Here is a 21,759-nt window from a genome sequence, read left to right on the forward strand (position 1 = left end):
GTCAGCGGAATGGACGAGCAAATTTAAGCCCCCTAACATTTAGGAACCGTACGCAACTGCGCCTGGGTGACGACGGGACGGGCCCGAAGGGTGGAACGGGAACGACCTCATTCAGCATTTGGCTACTTCCAACGTCACCTCTCAGGTTTGGGGTTAGAATGTTTGAGGAAACAATGCGGCGCCCCCCAACGGTGCGTGGTGACACCAAACGCGAACGTGCCAAGGGCTCTGGGGTTGGCCCCGCCGCGACGCCTATCGGACCGGACCGGACTCCGGCCGCGCCTCCCGGGGCGGGAGGCGGAGCTCCCGCTGCCGAGCCCCGCCCCGAGCCTGCGTCCTGCCGGTTGTCCTGCTAGTCGCTTCCCTAAGTGGCGAAACTGTAGGAAGAGGAATCTAGTAAAGAATATATTTGCCTTTTTCAGCGCCCCAAGCCGAGCACCATGCTTGTTTTCCGAAGTGTCCTGACTAAGGCTCTGGCCGCGCGGACATTGACGCCTCAGGTATCAGCCGGGGGGTGAAGGGAGGGGGAGGGGAGGGGAGGGGAGGGGAGGGGAGGGGAGGGGAGGGGAGGGGAGGGGAGGGAACGCTCCCGGGCTGTTCGCTGGAGGAGGGAGGGGTGTCTTCCTAAAGCGTTGGAATCCGCACATGCGCCCACCCGCTGGCGCGCCCCGACCGGAGACCCTTGCGCATGCGTCCATCCAACTCCCATGCTCAGACAGCCAGCTACGTGCTGCCTTCCTCGTCCAAACTAGGGGTCAGGAACCTCTCGCAAGTGCAGCATGGGGCAAAGGTAGGTTTACAGTTGTCCATATGGAGAGTAATACAGTAATTCATAAGTAATAATACTCTGTGTCGCATACTCACGACTGTACATCTACTTTTGCCACAACTTGTACGATGATAAACTCATCTAACCTTAGGTGAGGAATGTACAAAATGATTTGTGATTCAGTCTTAACTGTTGGAAATTGGTCTAGTCTGTAAATCTAACCAGAGATACTTTTCCTCTTAACGTCTAGGCTTTTCTCCTTACTCTACGGCCAGGCTCGGAAGGGTTTAACCTAGGGACTGACTTTCTGGTGATGGCTAAAGATGAGCCAGTAATGGCCCACTCACCCATGATTAGCGGTAGTCTTTTATCTTGCCGATTTTCAATCCACTGGGACAGGGCCAAGAATTTTCCTTACAGTTTTATTCTTAACTTTATTAAATGACTACCCAATGTTCTCTTATACGTGAATTAGAAGTTATTGCTGCAGAAGATGAGCCGGAATTTGGAAAATAAGGGAGCCTGAATCCTTCCCCAGCATAGTTCTACTCGCTGGCATGCCACAAAAATCACCTCCTCTCAAGCACACACACACACTTATCTCACTGCTGTTTAGCCTTTCACTGGGTTTCCGCTGTTACTGTTTCTCCTGCAAAAGGTAAAAATATGCACCTGTTACAGAACAGAAAGAGTTTTTTCTGCCCGGTGCTAGCAAAGCCAAAAATTACCGTGGAGAAATATTTATTTTATTATGAGTGGTGCCGCCGAGGAGAATGGGAAGCTAATAAGGCTCAAAAGCTCCAACTCTCTGATAGCATGTAGAGCAAAATCACAAGACATTATGGTTTGAGGGTTCAGGGTGGTGCTGGGAGCTTGTTGGGCAGAGGTGAGGTAAAGCTAATGAGTCCTTTCTTCAGGTCTGGAGGTTAGCTTTCTGGTCGGTCTCATGGGAAAGTAGCCAGGGAATGGTACCACTTTAAAGATAAGGAAATAAAACAAAACTTAGGTCAAGATGTTATCTGTGACCATTAGTCAGGTCTGGGCTATTGTCTTCTGCTCTCTCAGGGGTTGCTGATTATCTGGTGGAAAGGCTAGGTCTTGGAGTGGTAGATATGGAGAGAGACATTATTTTTAGAGTAGGATTTAAAACTGCATCTAACTAAAGTCATAAGGACCCTCGCTTTCATACCTTTGACCACATATTTGTTTCCAAGTACAAATGCCTTGAGAATCTAAACCTAAAGAGTAGTTGTTACAAATACCCTCGCTGTCCCATTTTGTGATATAATTTATAATTATTTTTAAACTGTAATACTAGGCAGTTTATTTGCATAACATTGTCTTATTAGAATTTAGTTAAAATGGCACAAAAAGCTTGTCATCCAAAAGTAGGAGCAGTTGCAGTTGTTTTTGGTGGGAACACCTGCTTTCCAGAGAAGTTTAGACACTTGGGCAACAGGAACATAACTTTTGTAGACATGGACTGAAAAAGATCATTAGAATTATAACATTTTACACAATTAAATAGATACAAAGACACTTGTGTGTGTTTTAACCAAAAGTATGTCGGAGAAAGTAGTCTACAGAGTTCATCTGACATACTAAGTAGTCAATATAATTTGTGCATAACTTTGTACCAAAGCTTTTAGTAGGTAATGCTGATTAGTCAGCTTCAGAACATTGGCAGATGATAACAAACCTACAATAAGATGGGTTTGTAAATACAAATGCCGTGTGTGTGTATGCACACACACACATATAAATACACAGAGGATAATTTCTGGCAAGACATTTCCTACCTAAAGTTAAGTTTGCTCAGATTTAGGGGAACTAAATTAAAACAAAATTTATGTAGTGAGCATGCAAGTAATACAGAAAGAACTAATGGTTTTTAAGGTATATTTTCATCGACGGGGTAAAATCAGATGTATTAAATGCCCTTCTTCAGATTCATCTGTAATTAAACCCAGTAATCGTTCAGACAGTTCCAACCTGTTAATTTTTTCTTTACAGCATTCATAAAGAGTTTTCTGCTAGGAAACACATTTTCATCATGCCTCCCAGAACACCTGCATATTTTATAAAGTTCACTTAAATACATAACTGTAACATGTATAGTATCTACTAAACATAGACTATTGGCTAACTAAGGTAAAACATTTGTAAACTTATTAGAGCCCTAATTGTAGTTCTTGTGTAAAGGACGCTGATTCAGACCCCATTGCCTCCTTATGATTAACCTCTTGTCAAAAGGTAGCTAATGGTGGCCCTCTGCCCGGAAACAGTAGCTATTCAGCATACTTAAGACTAGTTACCTTTATTGACCTATCTCTAAACAAAGGTCCAAACAGAGATGACAGCAGAGGTACAAACATAGACTGAGTCCAATGAGTGTCCCTTATTTCCAAATTCAGGTTCAGGTATAACACAATATTATGAACCCTACCTTTCCCAAATACTTGAATTTGCCTTCTCTCTCTTCAGGTGTGCTCATCTTTTGCTACAGGACCTAGACAATGGGATGGAACATTCTATGAATTCCGTACCTATTATCTTAAGCCTTCAAAGATGAATGAGTTTCTGGAAAATTTTAAGAAAAACGTACATCTTCGGACAGCTCACTCTGAACTGGTTGGATACTGGAGTGTTGAATTTGGAGGCAGAATGAATAAAGTGTTTCATATTTGGAAGTATGGTATGAGTCATCGGCTTAAATATTCAGTGCAGATTTCATCCTGGTAGATGTTACATGTGACTTAGTTCTGGGATCTATATTACTATAAATACATACAGGTTAAACTGTTAAAAAGCAGAACAACAACAAAAATTCATTGATTACTCCTCCCAGTGCTAGGTATACCTCTAACAACCCCTCACTCAAATCCTTATGTTAATCGAAAATGGTATCTAGTATCTCACATCATAAAATTGTAGGCTAGGTTTTAATTCTCAGAAAAAAATTTAAAATAGATTACTATAAAGATGCTTTGTGAAAAATCTAAAGCAGTAATTGTAAAAGTCCAAGTGGGTTATGATCCTAAAAGGAGGGGAGAGTTCTTTTTATTCATTGTTGAAGCTACAGCTGAGGATCATCAGGATTTCAGTGGCAGCAGTTGAGACCTAGGAGCTTGAGGGCAGTAGAGGTTGATGGGGATGATAGTTAACTTCTAGGCAGCACTCAGCTCTGAGATTTAATAATTCGTTATATATAGGGAACCACTTTTGTCTGACTTGTGCACCCCAGGGTTTCAGGAAATTCACCTTTGTTATGGTGCTCTAGGGAAGTGAGGCAAAGGAATCAGCATTGTCCCCCTACTGAAGCTGACCTACCCCTGGCCAGCTTCCTGTAGTAGGGTACAGGAAGAATGAGTTAACTCCAGTGTCAAATCTTCGTGAAGTCCACATCAGAACTTGATGATATCCAAAGCACTTTTAATAATTTCATGTAGTGATTGGTCATATAAAGTACTTATATACCATAATATGAAAGGTGCTTATTCTCCACTTATCATGGCCACAGTTTAGGAATTTTCACTGTTGTAACAGAACAAATCCAATTAAAACAGTCTATGCTGTAAAATGTGTAACTGTGTCCCATTTAAAAATTATTAGTAAGGTCCTGGCTTAACTGAGTTACGCTCTGATGTGAATGTTATTCCTCATCTACAGCATAAATGATGGAAAACTTTTATGATCAGTCTTATGGGGCCCTAATGTAAACATAGTGCTAGGCCCACATGTTAGTAAATACATATACCTGTTTGAGTAACAAACAGAAGAGAAATAGCACTGAGCATAAAAGAATGGATGACAATAAGTACAAGAATCAGCACTGTTTCTTTGGAAGCTGTTTGTTTAAGGAAGATGAGGCCATAACCACGCATCTTAATTTCATTGATGTGAAATTTAACTCAAGGTCTACCTCGACCTGACCACCACCACCATCACAGCCACCAAAGGAAAATAGTCTTCCCAAACTGCAGTATAAATGTCTCAATTAAAGTAACAAGAACAGTTCACATATGCTGAGTACTAACTAGCTGCCAAAACACTGTTCTCAGCTCCTTTCACGTACTAATTCATTTTGTCCTCACAACAACCCTGGAAGTATAGATGCTGTATCATTATCCCCATTTCACAGTGAGAAACAGACACAGATTCAATAACTTACCCAAGTCATACAATTACCTACTAAATGGTAGAGGCTATAACGTCCACTCATGGCATTATCATTAGCTGTTTACATTTCTACACCCCTTTTAGGCCACGAGAAATATGGAGATATATGTCACATCTGTTTTGGGTGCAGAGGGGTGGTATCTCCAGGGCGATAACTTGGTGTTCCTACATGGCCTTGATGAACATTTGCTGAATTAAGTGAAACCCAGAAAAGGTCTGTCAGGGATGTCCAACCTTGTGGCACCTCTGGGCCACACTGGAAGAAGAGTTGTCTTGGGCCACACACTAACCACCCACGCACTGATGACAACTGGTGAGCTAAAGATAGATTTTAAGTAAATTTATGATTTTGTGCCTCATGCTGCCTGCGGGCCACAGGTTGGACACTCCTGGCACTGATGTTAAAAGAGCAAATTTTGACTTTTCTTACTCTTTTTCCTCCCATAGATAATCACACTCATCGAACTGAAGTTCGGAAAGCCTTAGCCAAAGATAAGGAATGGCAAGAACAATTTCTCATTCCGAATTTGGCTCTGATCGATAAACAAGAGAGTGAGATTACTTACCTGGTGCCATGGTGCAAGTTAGAAAAGCCTCCAAAAGAAGGTAAGTCCTTCCCTCCTGGCCACTTGGAATTTTGATAAATGACTAAAGATTTCAAACGATGAAAACTAAAGTTTCATTGAAAAAAATACAGCAGTCCTTTGTCTTAGGAATATGTTGTGATTATATACATAAAATGAATTTGAGCTCTTTGCTTCTCATTCAGACAATACGCATTAGAAGGGTTTTTCCAGTTTTTGAAAAGCTCTTAAAGTTTAGGTATGAATATAAAAAGTTGACATGGGTCGAGGAGTAAAGGTTGAGGAATTGGGGATTTACCGCAGAGAAAAAATATATATAAGTAAGTGAAGGATAATGTATGAAATTTTGTTGTAGTTTGATGGAATTATAGTTAATCTTAAAACATTAAGTATATCTTGGCTTATAAGAGTAGGGGGAATGAATTAATTTAAACAGATACGTTCTATTATTTTATTTTAACTTTTCTGCTTTCTTTCTTAGTTCTCAGTTTGAAAGTAATTGCTAAAGGTCTGTCTTCTTGCTGATTTCACTTTCTTGCTGACTTTAAGGAAATATTTACCTCGACCTAGTTTTTAAAAAAGGTCAGATTTTTAAAAAGCATAAACTAATCTAAACATTGTTGTATTTCTCCCATAACACAAATTTTGTAGTGTTACTTTAGTCTCATTTTGATCCTTGTCCACCCAGGCCTCCCCTCAGCTTTCAGCACTGTCCAGTGAACTGAGTGGCTTCTAGAATAGTGGCAAGTCTTGGTTCTCTTCCTATTTGTTGTTCATAATTCTCTAGTAATTTTACACTTTTTTCTTTTACTTCTCAAATCTATTTGTCCCTTAGTTTCTTTCTCTTTTATCTGCTCCATCCTTCTTACTGGAGGTAGAATGCTTTTCAAGTGTTTATCTGGATATTTAGGAATAATAAGCCTATCTTCCTCAGGTTTTTAGGGCTTTTTCCCTCAAAATCTGAGATATCACTTTGGGTCCATTGTTTGCTTGCTGTCCCTCTTAGAAATGGAATCCTATAGAAGGAAATTATACAAACAAAAAGTATTTTCTCTCAGAATTAGAAGAAAGAAATATAGATCAGGAAATTCTTTTCTGCTCTGGCTGGTATGAATTAGTGGATTGAGTAGTGGCCTGTGAACCAAAGGGTCGCCGGTTCTAGTCCCAGTCAGGGCACATGCCTGGGTTTTGGGCCAGGTCCCCAGTAGGGGGCATGTGAGAGGCAACCTTACATTGATACTTTTCTCTCTTTTTCCCCCTCCTTTCCTCTCTGTCTAAAAATAAAAGAAATAAAATCTTTTAAAAAAAAATTGTTTTCTTACTCATTTCTTACCTTAAAGTGTAGACTTGGGCAGTTCAAAAATCCTAATCCTATTACAATTTCTCAATATTTGTTTTATTGACAAATTATATAGATTAAAAATATTTCAGATAATAGCTTGACATAGCTTCCTTTCTGTTTTGCATAAGAAACTTAACAACTGACCCTTAACATGGACAAGGACTTTCTAAACATGAAAGCAAGGAAAAATAATGCAACGAATTCATAAATATGTCCACATAAACATGGATACATGTATGATCCTCCAACTTTGTATATGTATGTTAGCCTTCCACTGGAACCATACTAACCTGATTAGAAATTTCTTGAATATCTTTTGTAAAATAATGATTTTTCTGTCTACCCTAGGAGTCTACGAACTGGTTACTTTTCAGATGAAACCAGGTGGGCCAGCTCTGTGGGGTGATGCCTTTAAAAGGGCAGTTATGGCCCATGTCAATCTAGGCTACTCAAAACTAGTCGGAGTTTTCCACACAGAATACGGAGCACTCAACAGAGGTACAATTGCCCATTTCTTTTATGAAACTGCAAAAGATATTGGTGAGCTTCTAAGTTCCTTGGGTCAATTTGTCTCTTTTCATTATGGCATATATTTTGATTTTTATTGCCAAATTTTCAGGGGTTTTTTGTAATTTTAAGGGTTGAAAAAACCTGTTTTACTCTTACTATGTAGAATGCTAACACCTTATGAAGCCTGTTTCAAAGCCAAATGTTGTTTTCCATGATACAGATAAATGATAAAATTGAAGTCTGCAAGGAACCTCAAGAAATTGTCTATTCTTTTTATCCTATAGCCCTCTGAATATACTTTTTTAAATTTTTTAAAAGAATATTACTTGGGGTAGGCCTACATCCTTGTCAGTCACTTGGGGTAGAAAAAAGGAACAGAATTACAAAAATAAAATATAGATGAATTTATTTAACAATAGGGACAAGAACTATATTTCTAAGCCAAAAAGCAAATGAAGAAATGATGCAGGGAAACACATACATCTTCGGACAGCTCACTCTGAGCTGGTTGGATACTGGCAGGTAGAATTTGGAAGCAGAATGAATAAAGTGTGTCCTGTTTGGAAGTATGGTATGAGTCATCAGCTTAAGTATTCAGTGCAGATTTCATCCTGGTAGATGTTACATGTGTCTTAGTTCTTGGATCTATAAATACTATATAGGTTTACTACAGTATAAATACACATCACTATACATGCAGGCTTAACTTTTTAAAAGCAGAACAACAAAAATCCCTTGATTACTCTTCCCAGTGCTAGGTATACCTCTAACAACCCCTCCCTCAAATCCTTATGTTAATCGAAAATGGCACCTAGCATCTCACATCATAAAATTGTGGGCTAGATTTTAATTCTCAGAAAAAAATTTAAAATAGATTACTGTAAAGATGCTTTGTGAAAAATCTAAAGCAGTAATTGTAAAAGTCCAAGTGGGTTATGATCCTAAAAGGAGGGGAGAGTTCTTTTTATTCATTGTTGAAGCTACAGCTGAGGATCATCAGGATTTCAGCAGCAGCAGTTGAGCCATAGGAGCTTGAGGGCAGTAGAGGTTGACGGGGATGATAGTTAACTTCTAGGCAGCACTCAGCTCTGAAATTTAATAATTCGTTACGTATAGGGAACCACTTTTGTCTGACTTGTGCACCCCAGGGTTTCAGGAAATTCACTTTTGTTATGCTGCTCTAGGGAATAAAGGCAAAGTAATCAGAGTATATATATATATAATATATACCTGTAACACACAAATAGACATACATGTCCATCATATGCATCATCTATCTGTAAGACCTCATTTTATTTTGCTTATATTTTTTAAAGAAAATACACTAAATATTAATAGAAGCTTTCCCTGGGCAGTTAAAATTATGCTTTTTATTCTTTACACCCAAATTTTCAGCAATACAAAATTTTCTTATGATCTTGCTTTTTCAAAAATAAAATGTAGTAGGAAAAAAATGACACCTGGGTCTAGTCTTGATTATCCATGCCTTTTGTTGTATTACTTTACCTCTCCTGTCCAGCTTTCTATTGTATCTATAAAACCAGTTTATTAATCAATTTATCAATATTGCTCCCATATCTCTTAACCCACCTCAAATCTTACCACTGGCACACTTGGTTTTACTTTCTTGATACTATTTTGATTTAAAGAATAAGACTGAACTTATCTGATTAATTTTTCTGTATTTATTTTTAGTAATGCTATAGACTTTAGAATCTGTTTTGGGTTTCTTTCTGCAGTTCATGCTCTTTGGTGGAATGAGAATGCAGACAGCCGTGCAGCTGGGAGACACCAGTCTCATGAGGATCCCAGGGTCGTGGCAGCTGGTAAGCTGTGTCACTAGGCATGAGCTGCTCTTAGGACAAATTTGATTTAGTCAATAACTTGATATGCCTCTTAATACAATGTTTTGTTTTCCAGTTCGGGAAAGTGTCAATTACCTAGTGTCTCAGCAGAATATGCTTCTGATCCCTACATCATTTTCACCATTGAAATAGTTTCCCACCAAAGTACAAAGCATTTTCATTAAGTGTCTTAAGATGTGTCTGCTAATGGTACTTCAGTTCTCCCAAGCGAATCTCACTTTTATTTGAAGAAGGTGGTAAGTTAATTCGCTACGTCTCTGTATTTTTAAAGCCATCTCTGTTCTTTGTCGTTACCACCTCAGAAAACAGTCCTGTTCATTTTCCCCATGGCATTTCAGTAGCTATTTTACATTAGAAGTAGTTGCAACTATTCATGATCTTTAGTTTTCATTTCTTTCAGGTTATCTCTTATTCTCTATTTTGACGACCCTTGGCTTTATAGCATTTTCTTGTATTTAAGTGATGTTTTTACATTTTTGTGCCTGACAGGACATGCAATGTCTATATTTTCAACATGCCTGTTTTTTTGTGAGATTTAAAATAACTTTTTGCCCGGTAAAGTTTATTTTGTAATATAAGAATATTGGAAAAAATGTATTTCTTTACCTTGGCAAAGTATAGTAACACCTGTGTCATCTGTATCAATTATGGTTTTCACATTAATTATTAGTCAATTAGGTCTCTGTTAAAAAAAACCTTCAGAAGACTTGTGTCATATGCTGAAATGTGTTCATTTAATTTTATTAATTTTTGTTCATTTTGGATCACTAACAAAGACTCTTGAAACATCAATTTGTTTTTAAAGAGATTTTATGGTTATGGGAATGCTGCCCTAATAAATGCCTCTGTAGTCGTTCTGGGTTTTTCAATTTGCATTTTATAATGGTATTATCTTCCTGAGAGCTTTCACTGTGTTGCTGTCGGGTAACGACACAGTAATAACTTAGCAACATAATTGAGAACATTAAGTTACACTGAGAGACCGGCATGGTAGTCACACCAGGAGAGTGTCTTTAGGGCCACCACAGGCTGCCCGGGCTTTCCCGGAAACACTCTGTTTCCATTCCTGAGTGCCCCTCTGCTTTCTGAACTTAGGTTTGGTGCTTCCAAGCACTCTTGATAGTCTGTGTTTACGATGGTATTATTTCACATTTCTGAGACATATTAGAAATAAATAAAATAGCAATTATGAATGAGCTGTCTAAGGGAAATCTGGACAACTTTCAGTGTGTAAGGTTTCTCATAGGAGAAATGGCTAAAGAACTAAAAAAACAAAAAATAATCAGAAAGGTGAGATATTGCTCAGTTGCAGCCTATATTATTATAACAGACAAGAATTCAAATAATCCAGCTGTTCTCATGTTTTCTGCTTCCCTTCAATGCAAGACTGTGGAGTTGAGTGTATTCACCATCATCCCCTCCTTACCTCTTATACTTCCGAGCCCCTCAAGCCTACATCCTTGTCAATCTCTGAAATGACACTTCTGAGGGTCACTAGGACCTTTGTCTTTCCAAATTCAATGGCCTCTCACCACATTTAGCTGGGTCCTCTTCTGAGCAGCGTTGGACACAACTGACCACTTCTGCCTTCCTGAAACACTTGATTCTGAGCATCCATCTCTGGTGTCATACTGTTAGATTTTCTTCCTCCTCACCTGCCTGTCCCTCTGTTTCCTTCTGGCTTCTCTTCTAAACATGGTAGGGTCTCAGAGCTCAGGATAAGCTCATTCAGTCCCCAGGTTTAAATACCACATAATGTGCTCACGATTCACGCATTTTTATCTTCTTTCCTATCACATCCTCTGAGCTCCAATCTGAAATACAAATGCCATTTTAACACAACCACCTACCTAGTTTTTGGGTTACAAAGTAAAAAGTCTTCTTGACAGCCCTCTCCCTCGTCACATCCATGCAGCCTGTCAGACCCTGATTATTCCTGTTCTTCCCTATCTGTCGTGACTACCCTCCACCACCATCTCTTACTTAGCCTCCCTACTATCCTTTCTCCCCATACAGCCAGCATTCTTTCTGAAAACAGATTAGGTCAAACAGCCACCTTGTTTAAAATTCTCCAGTGGCTCCTCACTGCACTGACAATACAGTCCAGGTAGGTTACCACGGTTCTGCCTCTCTGAGTCCCTCCCTCCCATTCTGGAGACACTGTGGTTCTCTCCCCTGCTCCCCAACTTGCCAAGCGTTTCCTCCCTTGGGGGTTTTGCACCAGGTGCTCTTTCTTCCAGAAATGTTCTTCTTGCCCACCTTCAAATGCTGGCACCTTCTGTTCATTTTATTCAGATCTGAGCTTAAATGTCACTCCTCCATTGGGCCATCTCGGATTCCTCTGCATCTTTATCCCATTACCATGTTTCATCTTCTTGGTATTTACTGCTCTCTAAATTCATTGTATTTGTTTGTCCATATATCCATTGTGTGAATGTAATTTCTCCACTGAAATTTAAGTTCATTGGAGCAGGAGTTCTGTCTTCTTTTAACACTGTATCCCCAGAACCTAGCAAAGTATCTGGCACATAACAGAGGTCATTAAATACAGTATAATGATACCGTACTGATCAGGATAATTTTAACTGATACCCGACTTCACCAAAAAGAACTCTCTGGCTCTTACCAGTGTGGCTCAGTTGGTTGGGCATCATCTCACAAAGCAAAAGGTTGCTGGTTTGATTCCCAGTCAGGGTACATGCCTAGGCTGCAGGTTATTTCCCCCTCACCTCAATGTTTCTCTCCCTCTCTTTCTTCTTCCCTTCCCCCTTTGAAAAATACTTAATTTAAAAAAGAAAAAGAAGCACTCTCTTCCAGTTACTAGCTGTATAATTTTAGACAATTCCTTATCTTCTGAGCCACAATTTACTATATGTCAAATGGTGCTACTTACCTCCTAGGGCAGGTATAAATTGAGGATTAAATGAGGTGCCTGGCAACTCAATAAACACTTGGAAAAGATAGCTAATTTTCTGTTATGCTTTTCTATATTTTAATGTATTCATTAGTATTCCAAAGTTTCCAGATTTTTTTTTAAATCTGTAAATGTTTATATTGGCTCTTCTCTAAATAAGAGAAAGTTTTGGTCAAGACTCGTGGGTAACATTTTCATCTAAATTAACTCTTCATTTTTCAGTGATTTTGTTCCTCTCCCTCAGTTGTCATTTTTCGCAAAGAAACACAGTTTTCAATCAATTTCACTGAAGATGCTGTCACGTGAACGTTGAGGGGGGAAAGACAAAGGGGTGATGCTGATGTTGAGTGGTCTGCCAGGCGCAATCCAAGTTCAGATCCGCACCTTAGGCAAAGGACTGCCCCTTCCACGACACTATAGCTGTGCAGAAAAGGTCACAAATACAGCCACGGCTCCACCATGCTGCCTAATATGGGGTGTTTGATGGGTGTTCTTCCAGTACCAAAATAAACAGACATCGTTTCTGAGACTGTAATTGCTTATTAGCTATGAAAAATACATCTGCACGCCTCAACAGAGCACTACATAATCTCGGGTGTCGACTGCACAGCACTTGCTACTGGAGAAAGGGAAGGCGTCTCTGATGTTAGTATCACTTTTCTGCCCACACTCTCCTTTCTGTGTGCTCACCCTTCCACCACTCCCAGCACCTGGCCGTACCCTTGCCACCCTGTGTCCTTGTGTTTTTGGCTGAATAATCAAAAGAGCACTAGAGGCTGCATTTGTCGCTTCCTTACTATCAAGTGAAGAAATGAGGTTTTTATTAAATAGTCTTAGCTACAGAGGATTTTCAGAAATCTCCACAGCTTCATAATCATTAAGCAGAGTAAGTTTAACTAAAAACCGTTTAAACTTACTTAATCTCAGTTACTTTCTTAACTGAATCATGAAAGTAAAAAAAAAAAACAAAATGCCTTTTTTAAAATTGCCAAGTAATCCTTTCAGTTCTCTTTTGTGATTGACAGGACATTTAGCCTTTGCTAAAATTTCTACTTTTGAGCCAAACTGCTTTAACAGTAGGTGGTGCTACGAATGCACACACACACACAAATGCATCTAGACCAACAGAACTGTCACAGCTTTATTTTGTGACTCATTACAACATAGAAATACGCCTTTAATACTTCATATAAAGTTACAGACAAATGCAATGTTTTTCTCTTTTTTTCCCTTTTAATGAAAATGATTTAACTTAGAAATCTATTGTGAAACTTTTGTCTAGTTTTGCAATTCTCAGATATTCCAGTGCAAAAATAGATCCCGTTACAGACAACATAAAGTGCTTGGAATGAAGGAAGGGCCAATGACAAAGAAAAAGCACAAAAACATAGCTTCATCCCGGGGTATCAGAAGAATACTTAATCCTTATGTAAATATAAACATTCTATAAAAGGGATGCAACAATTTTAATGAGAATTAGAACAATATTATTATAGTACTATATTATTACTAGTAAATAGTAACAGGGGTACAAATTAATTATTATCAAAGTGGTTCAATATTCTATGACACATGGCTCTTTGGGAAGAAAAATTCCTGATATATACAACCACAAAAAGAAAACATAGACAAATCCCTTTAGTCAACAGCTACTATACAGTGAATGAATGATGTGCAACATTTAATAGTCACAATGCATTGCTTTCAGTACAGGTACTGAAATACAGTAGTTTGAGGTTTGGTTTAAAAAAAAAAAACAAACAATGAACTGGGCATTTAGGTATAGAGGGCTTTGTTCTTGTTTTCTTTTGTATGTATTATATTCACAGTTGTTACTAAGGTTTCCAAGATGTCCAAAAGAAGCAAAAGCAGAAATCTTTGAACACTTGGGAATGTCTGAAACTCACATAGTTATATTTCCACAGGGAATATATAGAAATTTTACTTGAGTATAGAGTTGGTAAAAATTTCCACTATACTTACGTTTACACAGGAAAATTTAAAAGATTACTATTTAAATAGTCTAAAAGGTAACAGTATTAATGAAGTTGATGTGTAATTGTAGATTGTTTCTAGCTTCAGAAGAGATCCTTTTAAATCTATATTGAAACATTGTATATTTTTCAAAATAGTTCACAGTGTCCTTTGAATTTTTTTAAAAATATGGCCTTGATATCAGAGTAATTAAAGCAAGAATCTGTTGTTGGATTTGATATAGTAGAAAATTCAAACGTCATTCTAATGAAATGGGAAACAAGTTTAATTTTGAAAAATACTGAACAAGGAGAAACTATTCTATGAATTTTATATCATCTTAGCATAAAACAAAAAGATCTCTAGTGTTTGGAACTACGCCTTCATTACTTGCTTGTCATTTTAGAAAACAACTTTGGCATTAATTTCTAAAAGTCATTTTCTTTTCCAATCAATGAGTTATGTAATAACATTCTGTAAATTTTTAAAAAACTAAAAATTAATTTAAAATAGATCTGAAATTTTACATCCTTAGAGTTAATAAATTTTAGAAAACAAGTAATGAAAGATCACTTGAACTTCACCAAATAGTAGTTCCCTCATATGTTTGTTGTCTCAAGACAGGTAACATTAAGCATTAGTAAAATAATATTTATAAAGTGTTTACTAAAAATATATATAGGACTGGGTTGGAAAAACCTGAAATATACTTCTTTTTTTTTCCATGATAGGTTAGTGATTTTAGAGATGAAAAATTTGGGACTGTGTATCAAGACCTTCAAAGACAATTATTTGAAGTTACTAAAAGCCATAAGCACAAATTGTCTTGCTTAACAACTTTTAAAACTAGCTGTCTTCTCTATGTAAAAATATTCATTGTTGAAGTCGTGTGACCCTTAGGACATTTAAACACTCTTGACTTTTGCATTGCTGCTATTTTCAAGAAGTGGGCGGTCCAATTCTCTCTCATTTGGACCCCACGACCACAGCTGAACACCCTGTATTGGCAAACCAGTTAGCTAAACAACATGGCACAAGAAGTCTGAATCTTAATTCCTCCCCACCCCATCCATCCGCCCACACTCACTCAGCTATAACACAGACTCAAGAAACAAACTTGATTAATGAACTGAGATGAAGAGTATTTGAAATGATCTTAAAGGAACTTAAATACAATGTCACGACAGCTTGACCATCACACTGTTTTCTAGTCACAAGGCACTAGTCAGACAATCCACCTGGGAACCTACATGGGGAAACACGGCTGGCAGGGCAGTGTGGCCGTACTCCCTTCTGCCACAGGCTTCCACAGAGAGGCCATTCTAAGGTTTCAGAAGTCAACGATAGAACTTAAAATCCCAAACAACAGTACAAGTACAAAGATTTTGTCAAAATACGACTCCACCTTTTCGTATGCTAGATTAATTCAAAAAGCCAGAAATGAAACTACACTGTGTCAGATGAGATCTTGAGATGCAGTGTACCGTGTTGGCGGACAGTCGGGACAAGTGAACACCAGGGACACAGGCCTGGCCAGGTGTGAACACACCATCTCTTTAATCCCGTGCCCTGGCCTCAGCAGCTCACAGCCCCAACAACTTGGCTGCTGGTTCTTTGCTTCTTACCAGGATGTAAGTGCATTGAAAGAGTCCCAGAAAAGATGGCCCTGGAGACCCATGGCTCCAAGCGAGGGACAATGTAACAAAGAAACCAAGTCTCACTTGTCCAGAGCCACCCACAATTTGCATGTGACCACCACCAGAGCAGCTCATTGGCGAGGGGATCCAAGCAGGACTTTGCCCCCACACATGGCACCATTTTGTCACCTGATATGTGATGATGTCGATAGACTCTGAGTAGAACTGCTTCCACCAAAGTGTGCGTGACACACCAGGGTGCTTCAGGCTTTCTGAGCACAACTTGGCACTAGTAATTCTGGTGCACTCATTGCCATCAACAGAGGTGTCACCAGGAAACCAGTCTCCTGGCATGGCACGGCTTAATGAGTGACGACGTGCACGCGTGCCTTTGGATTTGGGTAAATGATCACTGGCCACGATTACTTGATGAATTATTGTTGCAACCCCAATGAGAATGCAAAGGAAAAAAAAAAAGTATGATCTCAAACCCAAATGTCCACTGGGTTCCCATACTAGAGTTTTACATAGGCATAAGGTAATAAACTAAATTCAAGTCTTTTTTCACTCGAGAGCCATACGACATCGGCTACAAAGGCACTGCCCCTGTTGTGGAATTTTGTTTTCATTGCATTGAATTGCATTGCATTGAATAGTATCAGTACAGTATCCAGTTTACTTCTTCCCACGGAAACTTCCAGCTCTTTCCTCCGGACTCTTCGCCCGGTGCAAAGGAAGGGCAAGTTCCGTTCCTCCTTTCTTTGAGCCACGCTGTGTGACCAGGATTGTTCACACATAACTTTCTTTCACTTTCTCGTCCTTCAGGAAAGATGTGAGAATGGCAACGTCCACTACTGTCTGGTTTTTGTGTAATGACAGGTCCTTTAAGTGGTCATCATCACTTTGGTCCTTGGCAAAGTTTACAAATACCTGTCAAGAGAAAGCAAGATGACCTTTATACAGACCCCCATGATTTTCTTTCTTTATTTTAGTTGTGTTTTTCCCTACGTGGACATTAGGTCAGGTAGGAAAACACAAGATAGCATAGATTATCTAGAAAATTGTGTGAGACAGGGGAATACTTGAAAAAGCATTAACCATTTAAAAATTAAAAACCTATACCGACTCCCAAATCACCAACTGCTCAATCATCCATTCACTTTGCCTTATGCAGGTTTGATTAAAGGGAAGGGGGGTGAACACTAACATTTACTGACCACCTACTAACTGCCGAGATCTGTTTGCTGTTACTTAAATGGGCTGAGGCACCTGGCAAAATGGCACATGGTAGGTGCTCAATAAATGGTAGTTATTAAGATGATTATAACAGTCTCTTCTCATAATAACCCTATAAACTAGACATCATCTCCCTTTTCAGATTCAGAGACAGTTAGCAAAACACGCGGCTAGTAGAAGATGGGAATTCAAGCTCAGGTAGTCTACCCTGCTCTGGGGCCCATGATGGCATGAGGAAGGGAGCAGGACTCCTCGCCCTGGAACGTAAATCTATTATCTAAAGCTTACTTGGTCAAGTGTTGTCTGAGAAACGGAGTAGTCCTCTATGTGGAGTCGCTTTTTGCTCTGGGAAAGCACGCTGAATATGCGGGCCAGGGAAGACAGCGAGGACGGGAGCTGGTACTGCAGCATGTTCCGGTGCTTCTCCTTGAGGACGCTTCCCGGAAAGGCGAGCCCGAAGAAGTCCTGGACTGGCTTCAGGTCAGGGCTGGACCCCGCTATTCGTACCACTATTGTATAACCGTCTCCAAACCTGAAAGCGGGAAAACAAAGTCCCGGAGGAAGATCCTCAGGATGCTTTTCAAAAGACTAAGAGAGGTCCCTGGTCCCTGACCCAGAATTACGCATCAAAGAGAAGGAACTCGTTCTCATTGACTGGACACCTGCTCTAGGAGAGATGCCATGCTGAGGGCCTCAGACTCATGATTCACTGAATGCGCACCTGACCCCGCGAAGCCCGGCAGATGTTAGAGAATCTGAAGCCTGGGGACTGGGCCCCTTGCCCACGGAACAGAGCTCGTAAGGGGCAGGGCCAGGGTGTGCCCCTGTCTGCGTTTGACTCCGGAGCCCGTGCTCTAACCATCCTGGCATGTATGAATGTTTCCATTTCATCTCCATAGCAAACCTGAGAGTAAATATTCCTTAGGAAATGGCCTCTCGGAGACGTTAAGTGATGCACCCAAGGGCACACACCAGTCAGAGGTAAAGACGGAGTTGGAATGCAGCTGTTTGACCTCCAAGCCCTCCTTCTTACCACTCTACCATTTTGTTCCATTTATTTCCCGCTAGTGTAGAGCCACCATTTATATGCACACAAAAAGAAAGAAAGAAATGCAAGCTTTCTCAGTAGGTGCTATCCCAAGGAAATGATCTCTGTTACCTATTTTTCAGATGTTGGACGCTACCAAGACACCTGAACTTCCCGTTGACCATAATTGCCATCCTAGTGCAAAGAGCTTCGCACTCTTCCATACTGTGGGAAAACAGAATGAGGTGTAAGCTTTAGAGAGATGCTCCTATACCCTTTAGGACATCACCATGACATCCGACATTTCAAAGAAACATTCCCAGCTTCCTAAGGTATAACTACATCCTCTTACAAACACTGTTCACTACAGTGCTGTTTATAGTCGAGACAAAGCTGGAAACAATCTGAGCATCTACAAAAAATAGAATTAAATAAATCGGGAGCATATCCAAATGGACTACTATCCAGCTATAAGAAATGACTGACTTGGAATAACATTCATGGTATACTGTTAAATGAAAAGGAGTAGTATTACATCAAGCTTCCATTTTTGTTTAAAAATCACACACACAGACTACACACTTATGTATTTAGATTTGCATAAGAAACAGCAAACATACTGTTGCCCAATATTAGTAATAGTTATCTACAGGTGATGCAATTCAGACAATTATAATTGTTTTTCTCTTTGCCTTCTTGTATTTTCTAGTTTTTACACGATGACCATTTATATCAGTTGGAAATTCTAAAATCACACCCTAAGGAAGCCCAGCCAGGTCCTTACTACAGACCTGTGAGATGTAAGCACTACTGATCGGCCCTCCTTGACGACACTTAGGGCACAATTCCACAGGAATCGCCGGGCTTTGGGATCCATGCCGGTGGTTGGCTCGTCCTGTAATTAGAAGAAAATAAGTCCTATTATTTGCTGGGGGGGAAATAAAACATCAAACACAGATTTGGTTTCAGATGCAGAAGCATCTCTGGAAGAGCCTACACTTTAACACAACCATCCTAGTTATTGATGGACCAGAGAACCAGACCTTACGTACAAGAACCAGTTCGCTCCCACAAATGTCTCACTGAAACAGGAAGCTCAGCTTACATTTTTATGAAATTAAATTTCTCCAAATAAACAGAAATGGAAGGGAAAAGAAGCCATTTAGTTTCAGTTGTCTTTTCGTGACAAGTACGCACTAAAAATTCTTTTTGTCTGAAATCTCTATAGAGGTCAGTATAAGGTTTTGATAAAATTCTGTCTCCTTTTCTTCTTCCAGCTCACTCCAGCTTAACCTGTCTTATTGTGCTTGCCAGTCTTAAATTCCAGGTCCAAACGGCCTGGCTAACATTAAAACCTCAGCCAAGACTTCTTCCTGTAGTGACTTCAGTGCTTGTCTCCACAGAAGGAAAGGGGTCGAGGGCCACCATCCCATCTAATACTCCATCTTCCTATTAGCACGTGAGGACTATGGCCCAGGGGCTACTTCAGGGATCTTGAAGCTGTGTCCACACTCTCCATATGCAGGGATAGGGTAAACACAGAGATGGTAAAAAAAGAATGTCTCAGAGAAAAGGCAAACCACACACCCAGCCTCAGCACACTTGTTGGGGTTCTCCATGCCACAGAAATGAAGTCCCTGGAGCATCTCCCTTTTGAAGCCTCGGAGGGCACAGCAAAGCCACCCTGGGGTGTGTCAGGGCCAGGCCAAAGGGGCTTCCCTCTGGCTCTCTGGGGCTGCTCGGATGTTTCTGCAACATCCTGGACGTACAGGAGTTTAGAAAAGTGCTGTTTTCCATTTACAGACACACTCACCAGAAACACCACAGGAGGCTCGCCGATCAAAGCCATGGCTGTCGAAAGCTTGCGCTTGTTACCTCCACTGTAGTTGCCAGCATATTTCTCACCGTACTTCACAAGGCCCAGTTTCCGAATTGCCCACTCACCGACCTAGAGCAATGAAAAGCAACTTGACGTCCATCTGGTTGGGCAACTTTATCATGCTTTCCTTCACTTTCATAGGAAAATTCTTTCACTGAGTAAGACCAAAGTCTAGAATCATGGTCTGGCAAGTGCCACCGAGCCAAATGCAGGGAGAATGGCCCTTCCTCTCTGCCCTTCAGCGTGTGCCTGCCCGCAGCTCCCCACCCCACCACCAGTGCCACCACCACTGAGTCCCACCCTGAAAGTGGGGGCAAAAAGCCAGCATTTCACGCTGCTGCATCCATGAAGAAAAACAGCCTGAGCTGATGGTCATGTGAAAGTCAAAGCCATAAGGTATACTGTCAGGATGCAATGGGAGGCAGGCTAGCTTGCTGGTACCCACGGTACCTTGCCCACTTCTTTCTCTGGGACTCCTCTCAAGAGAGCAAAGAACTCCACGTGTTCTCTCCCGGTCATCAGCTCTGTGATGGCATCGAACTGAGGGCAATAGCCCATGTTCTGATGAGCTTCGTGGATGTTTGACAAGATACTGCAAAGAAAAATAAAACTGGTCAGGTTTGGGGCATTTGGAGATACCCTGATCAGACAGTCTTGCCTAATGTTTCTATAAATTATGTCTGTATGTGACAAAAAATACCAGTGAGCCAACTTGCTGTAGGAACAGCCTTTCTGCCCCTGGATGCCAGCCCCTCCTGGCAGTCAGGGTTCCTGCCTCTCTCCCAGGCCTAGTCTTGGCATCTGGTTTCTCCCAACACTTCAATCTGTAGGCTCAGTCCCATTTTCGAATTCCTGAGTCCACCCCAAGCACAGCAGTGTATTTACCAATAATCCCACTCATACAGTTCTGGGCTGTAACACGACTTCTACCCCAGACTTGACTCTGTGATCCAATCATATGCACTAAGTGCCCGGCTGCTCCAAAGTCCCCTTCCTGGCTGTTCAGATCCAGAGCAGGCCCAGCAACTCTGGGTGTGACTTCCCTCTGCACACTGCTGCCCACACATGGACTCAGCCACAGCACGTCCCAACCACCCACCCCTGGTCCTGCTAAAGATCCAACCAAGGCACCCTCCTGGTTTTTAAGGGGACAGGAAACAATACACCTATAAACACAATTTTACATACATTGGTGGCGTGGCTTTTAGGCACAATAAAACTAATCTCAGGTTAAGAACCCCGGATGTGGGGGAAGCTCAAGGCCCACATCCAATCTGAGGGCTGCACTTCAGCCACCACCGCTGGACAGCCCTGAGTTTGGCCTCTCAGCAGTATTCGTACCTCTCTGCACATCTGATCAGTACTCCCAGATCCACCCTTTTCCAGAATTATGACTGAGGTGCCCATGGACACGGCCTGGCTCTCACAGCTACACTGCCCAGGCCAGCCCTTACAGCCGTTGTTTGGGCCACTTACTGGCCTTCACGGGTGCGTGCCCCAGGGGCCTGGTGCCAGGAACAAGCCTGGGGAAGCAGGAGTGCACCTTAGGCCTGCTGTTCTAGACTTCTGTTCTCTTAAACCTCCTTTACACTGCTCCTGAGAAAACGGCTTACAGACATAGGAGGAGATCCATAAGCACATTAAGTTCCTTATTCTCTTCAATGTTACTGGTTAGTACCCACCCCCATCCCATCCATTGTTCAAACTGTGAGTCACCGGCCATTAGTGGCTTCTGAAATAAATTTATTGGGTCACAATCAGTAATTTTAAACAATGTGGGGTAGAGAGTAGAGTAAGAAATGTCAGAGTGCCCTACAAGTAGCAGGAGTAGGAACTGTTTTAC

At 40.8% G+C, this 21,759-nt stretch overlaps 2 protein-coding genes across 5 annotated transcripts in view; one reads left to right on the forward strand and one right to left on the reverse strand.

Annotated features, from left to right (window-relative positions):
• The first annotated feature begins 312 nt into the window (after window positions 1-312).
• LOC114498920 (protein NipSnap homolog 3A) lies at window positions 313-9,975 on the forward strand. The gene is made up of 6 exons (XM_028514922.2): window positions 313-500; window positions 3,254-3,464; window positions 5,396-5,554; window positions 7,223-7,372; window positions 9,124-9,210; window positions 9,305-9,975. Exons 1-6 carry the CDS (start codon window positions 441-443, stop codon window positions 9,379-9,381), a joined length of 744 nt encoding a protein of 247 aa, XP_028370723.1. The 5' UTR covers window positions 313-440; the 3' UTR covers window positions 9,382-9,975.
• Window positions 9,976-13,278: 3,303 nt separating this feature from the next.
• Window positions 13,279-21,759, reverse strand: part of ABCA1 (ATP binding cassette subfamily A member 1) — a 120,151-nt gene continuing 111,670 nt past the window's right edge. For all 4 annotated transcript variants that reach the window (XM_036021988.1, XM_036021990.1, XM_028505370.2 and 1 more), the window contains 6 exons: window positions 20,367-20,508; window positions 19,851-19,985; window positions 18,829-18,932; window positions 18,170-18,262; window positions 17,299-17,542; window positions 13,279-16,704 (listed from right to left, as the gene is read on the reverse strand). In XM_036021988.1, coding sequence (XP_035877881.1) covers window positions 16,564-16,704; window positions 17,299-17,542; window positions 18,170-18,262; window positions 18,829-18,932; window positions 19,851-19,985; window positions 20,367-20,508 — 859 coding nt within the window. In that variant the 3' untranslated portion in view covers window positions 13,279-16,563. The remainder of the gene's footprint in view (window positions 16,705-17,298; window positions 17,543-18,169; window positions 18,263-18,828; window positions 18,933-19,850; window positions 19,986-20,366; window positions 20,509-21,759) is intronic.

Source organism: Phyllostomus discolor, chromosome 3, assembly GCF_004126475.2.
Source record: "Phyllostomus discolor isolate MPI-MPIP mPhyDis1 chromosome 3, mPhyDis1.pri.v3, whole genome shotgun sequence".
Classification (NCBI taxonomy): Eukaryota; Metazoa; Chordata; class Mammalia; order Chiroptera; family Phyllostomidae; genus Phyllostomus; species Phyllostomus discolor.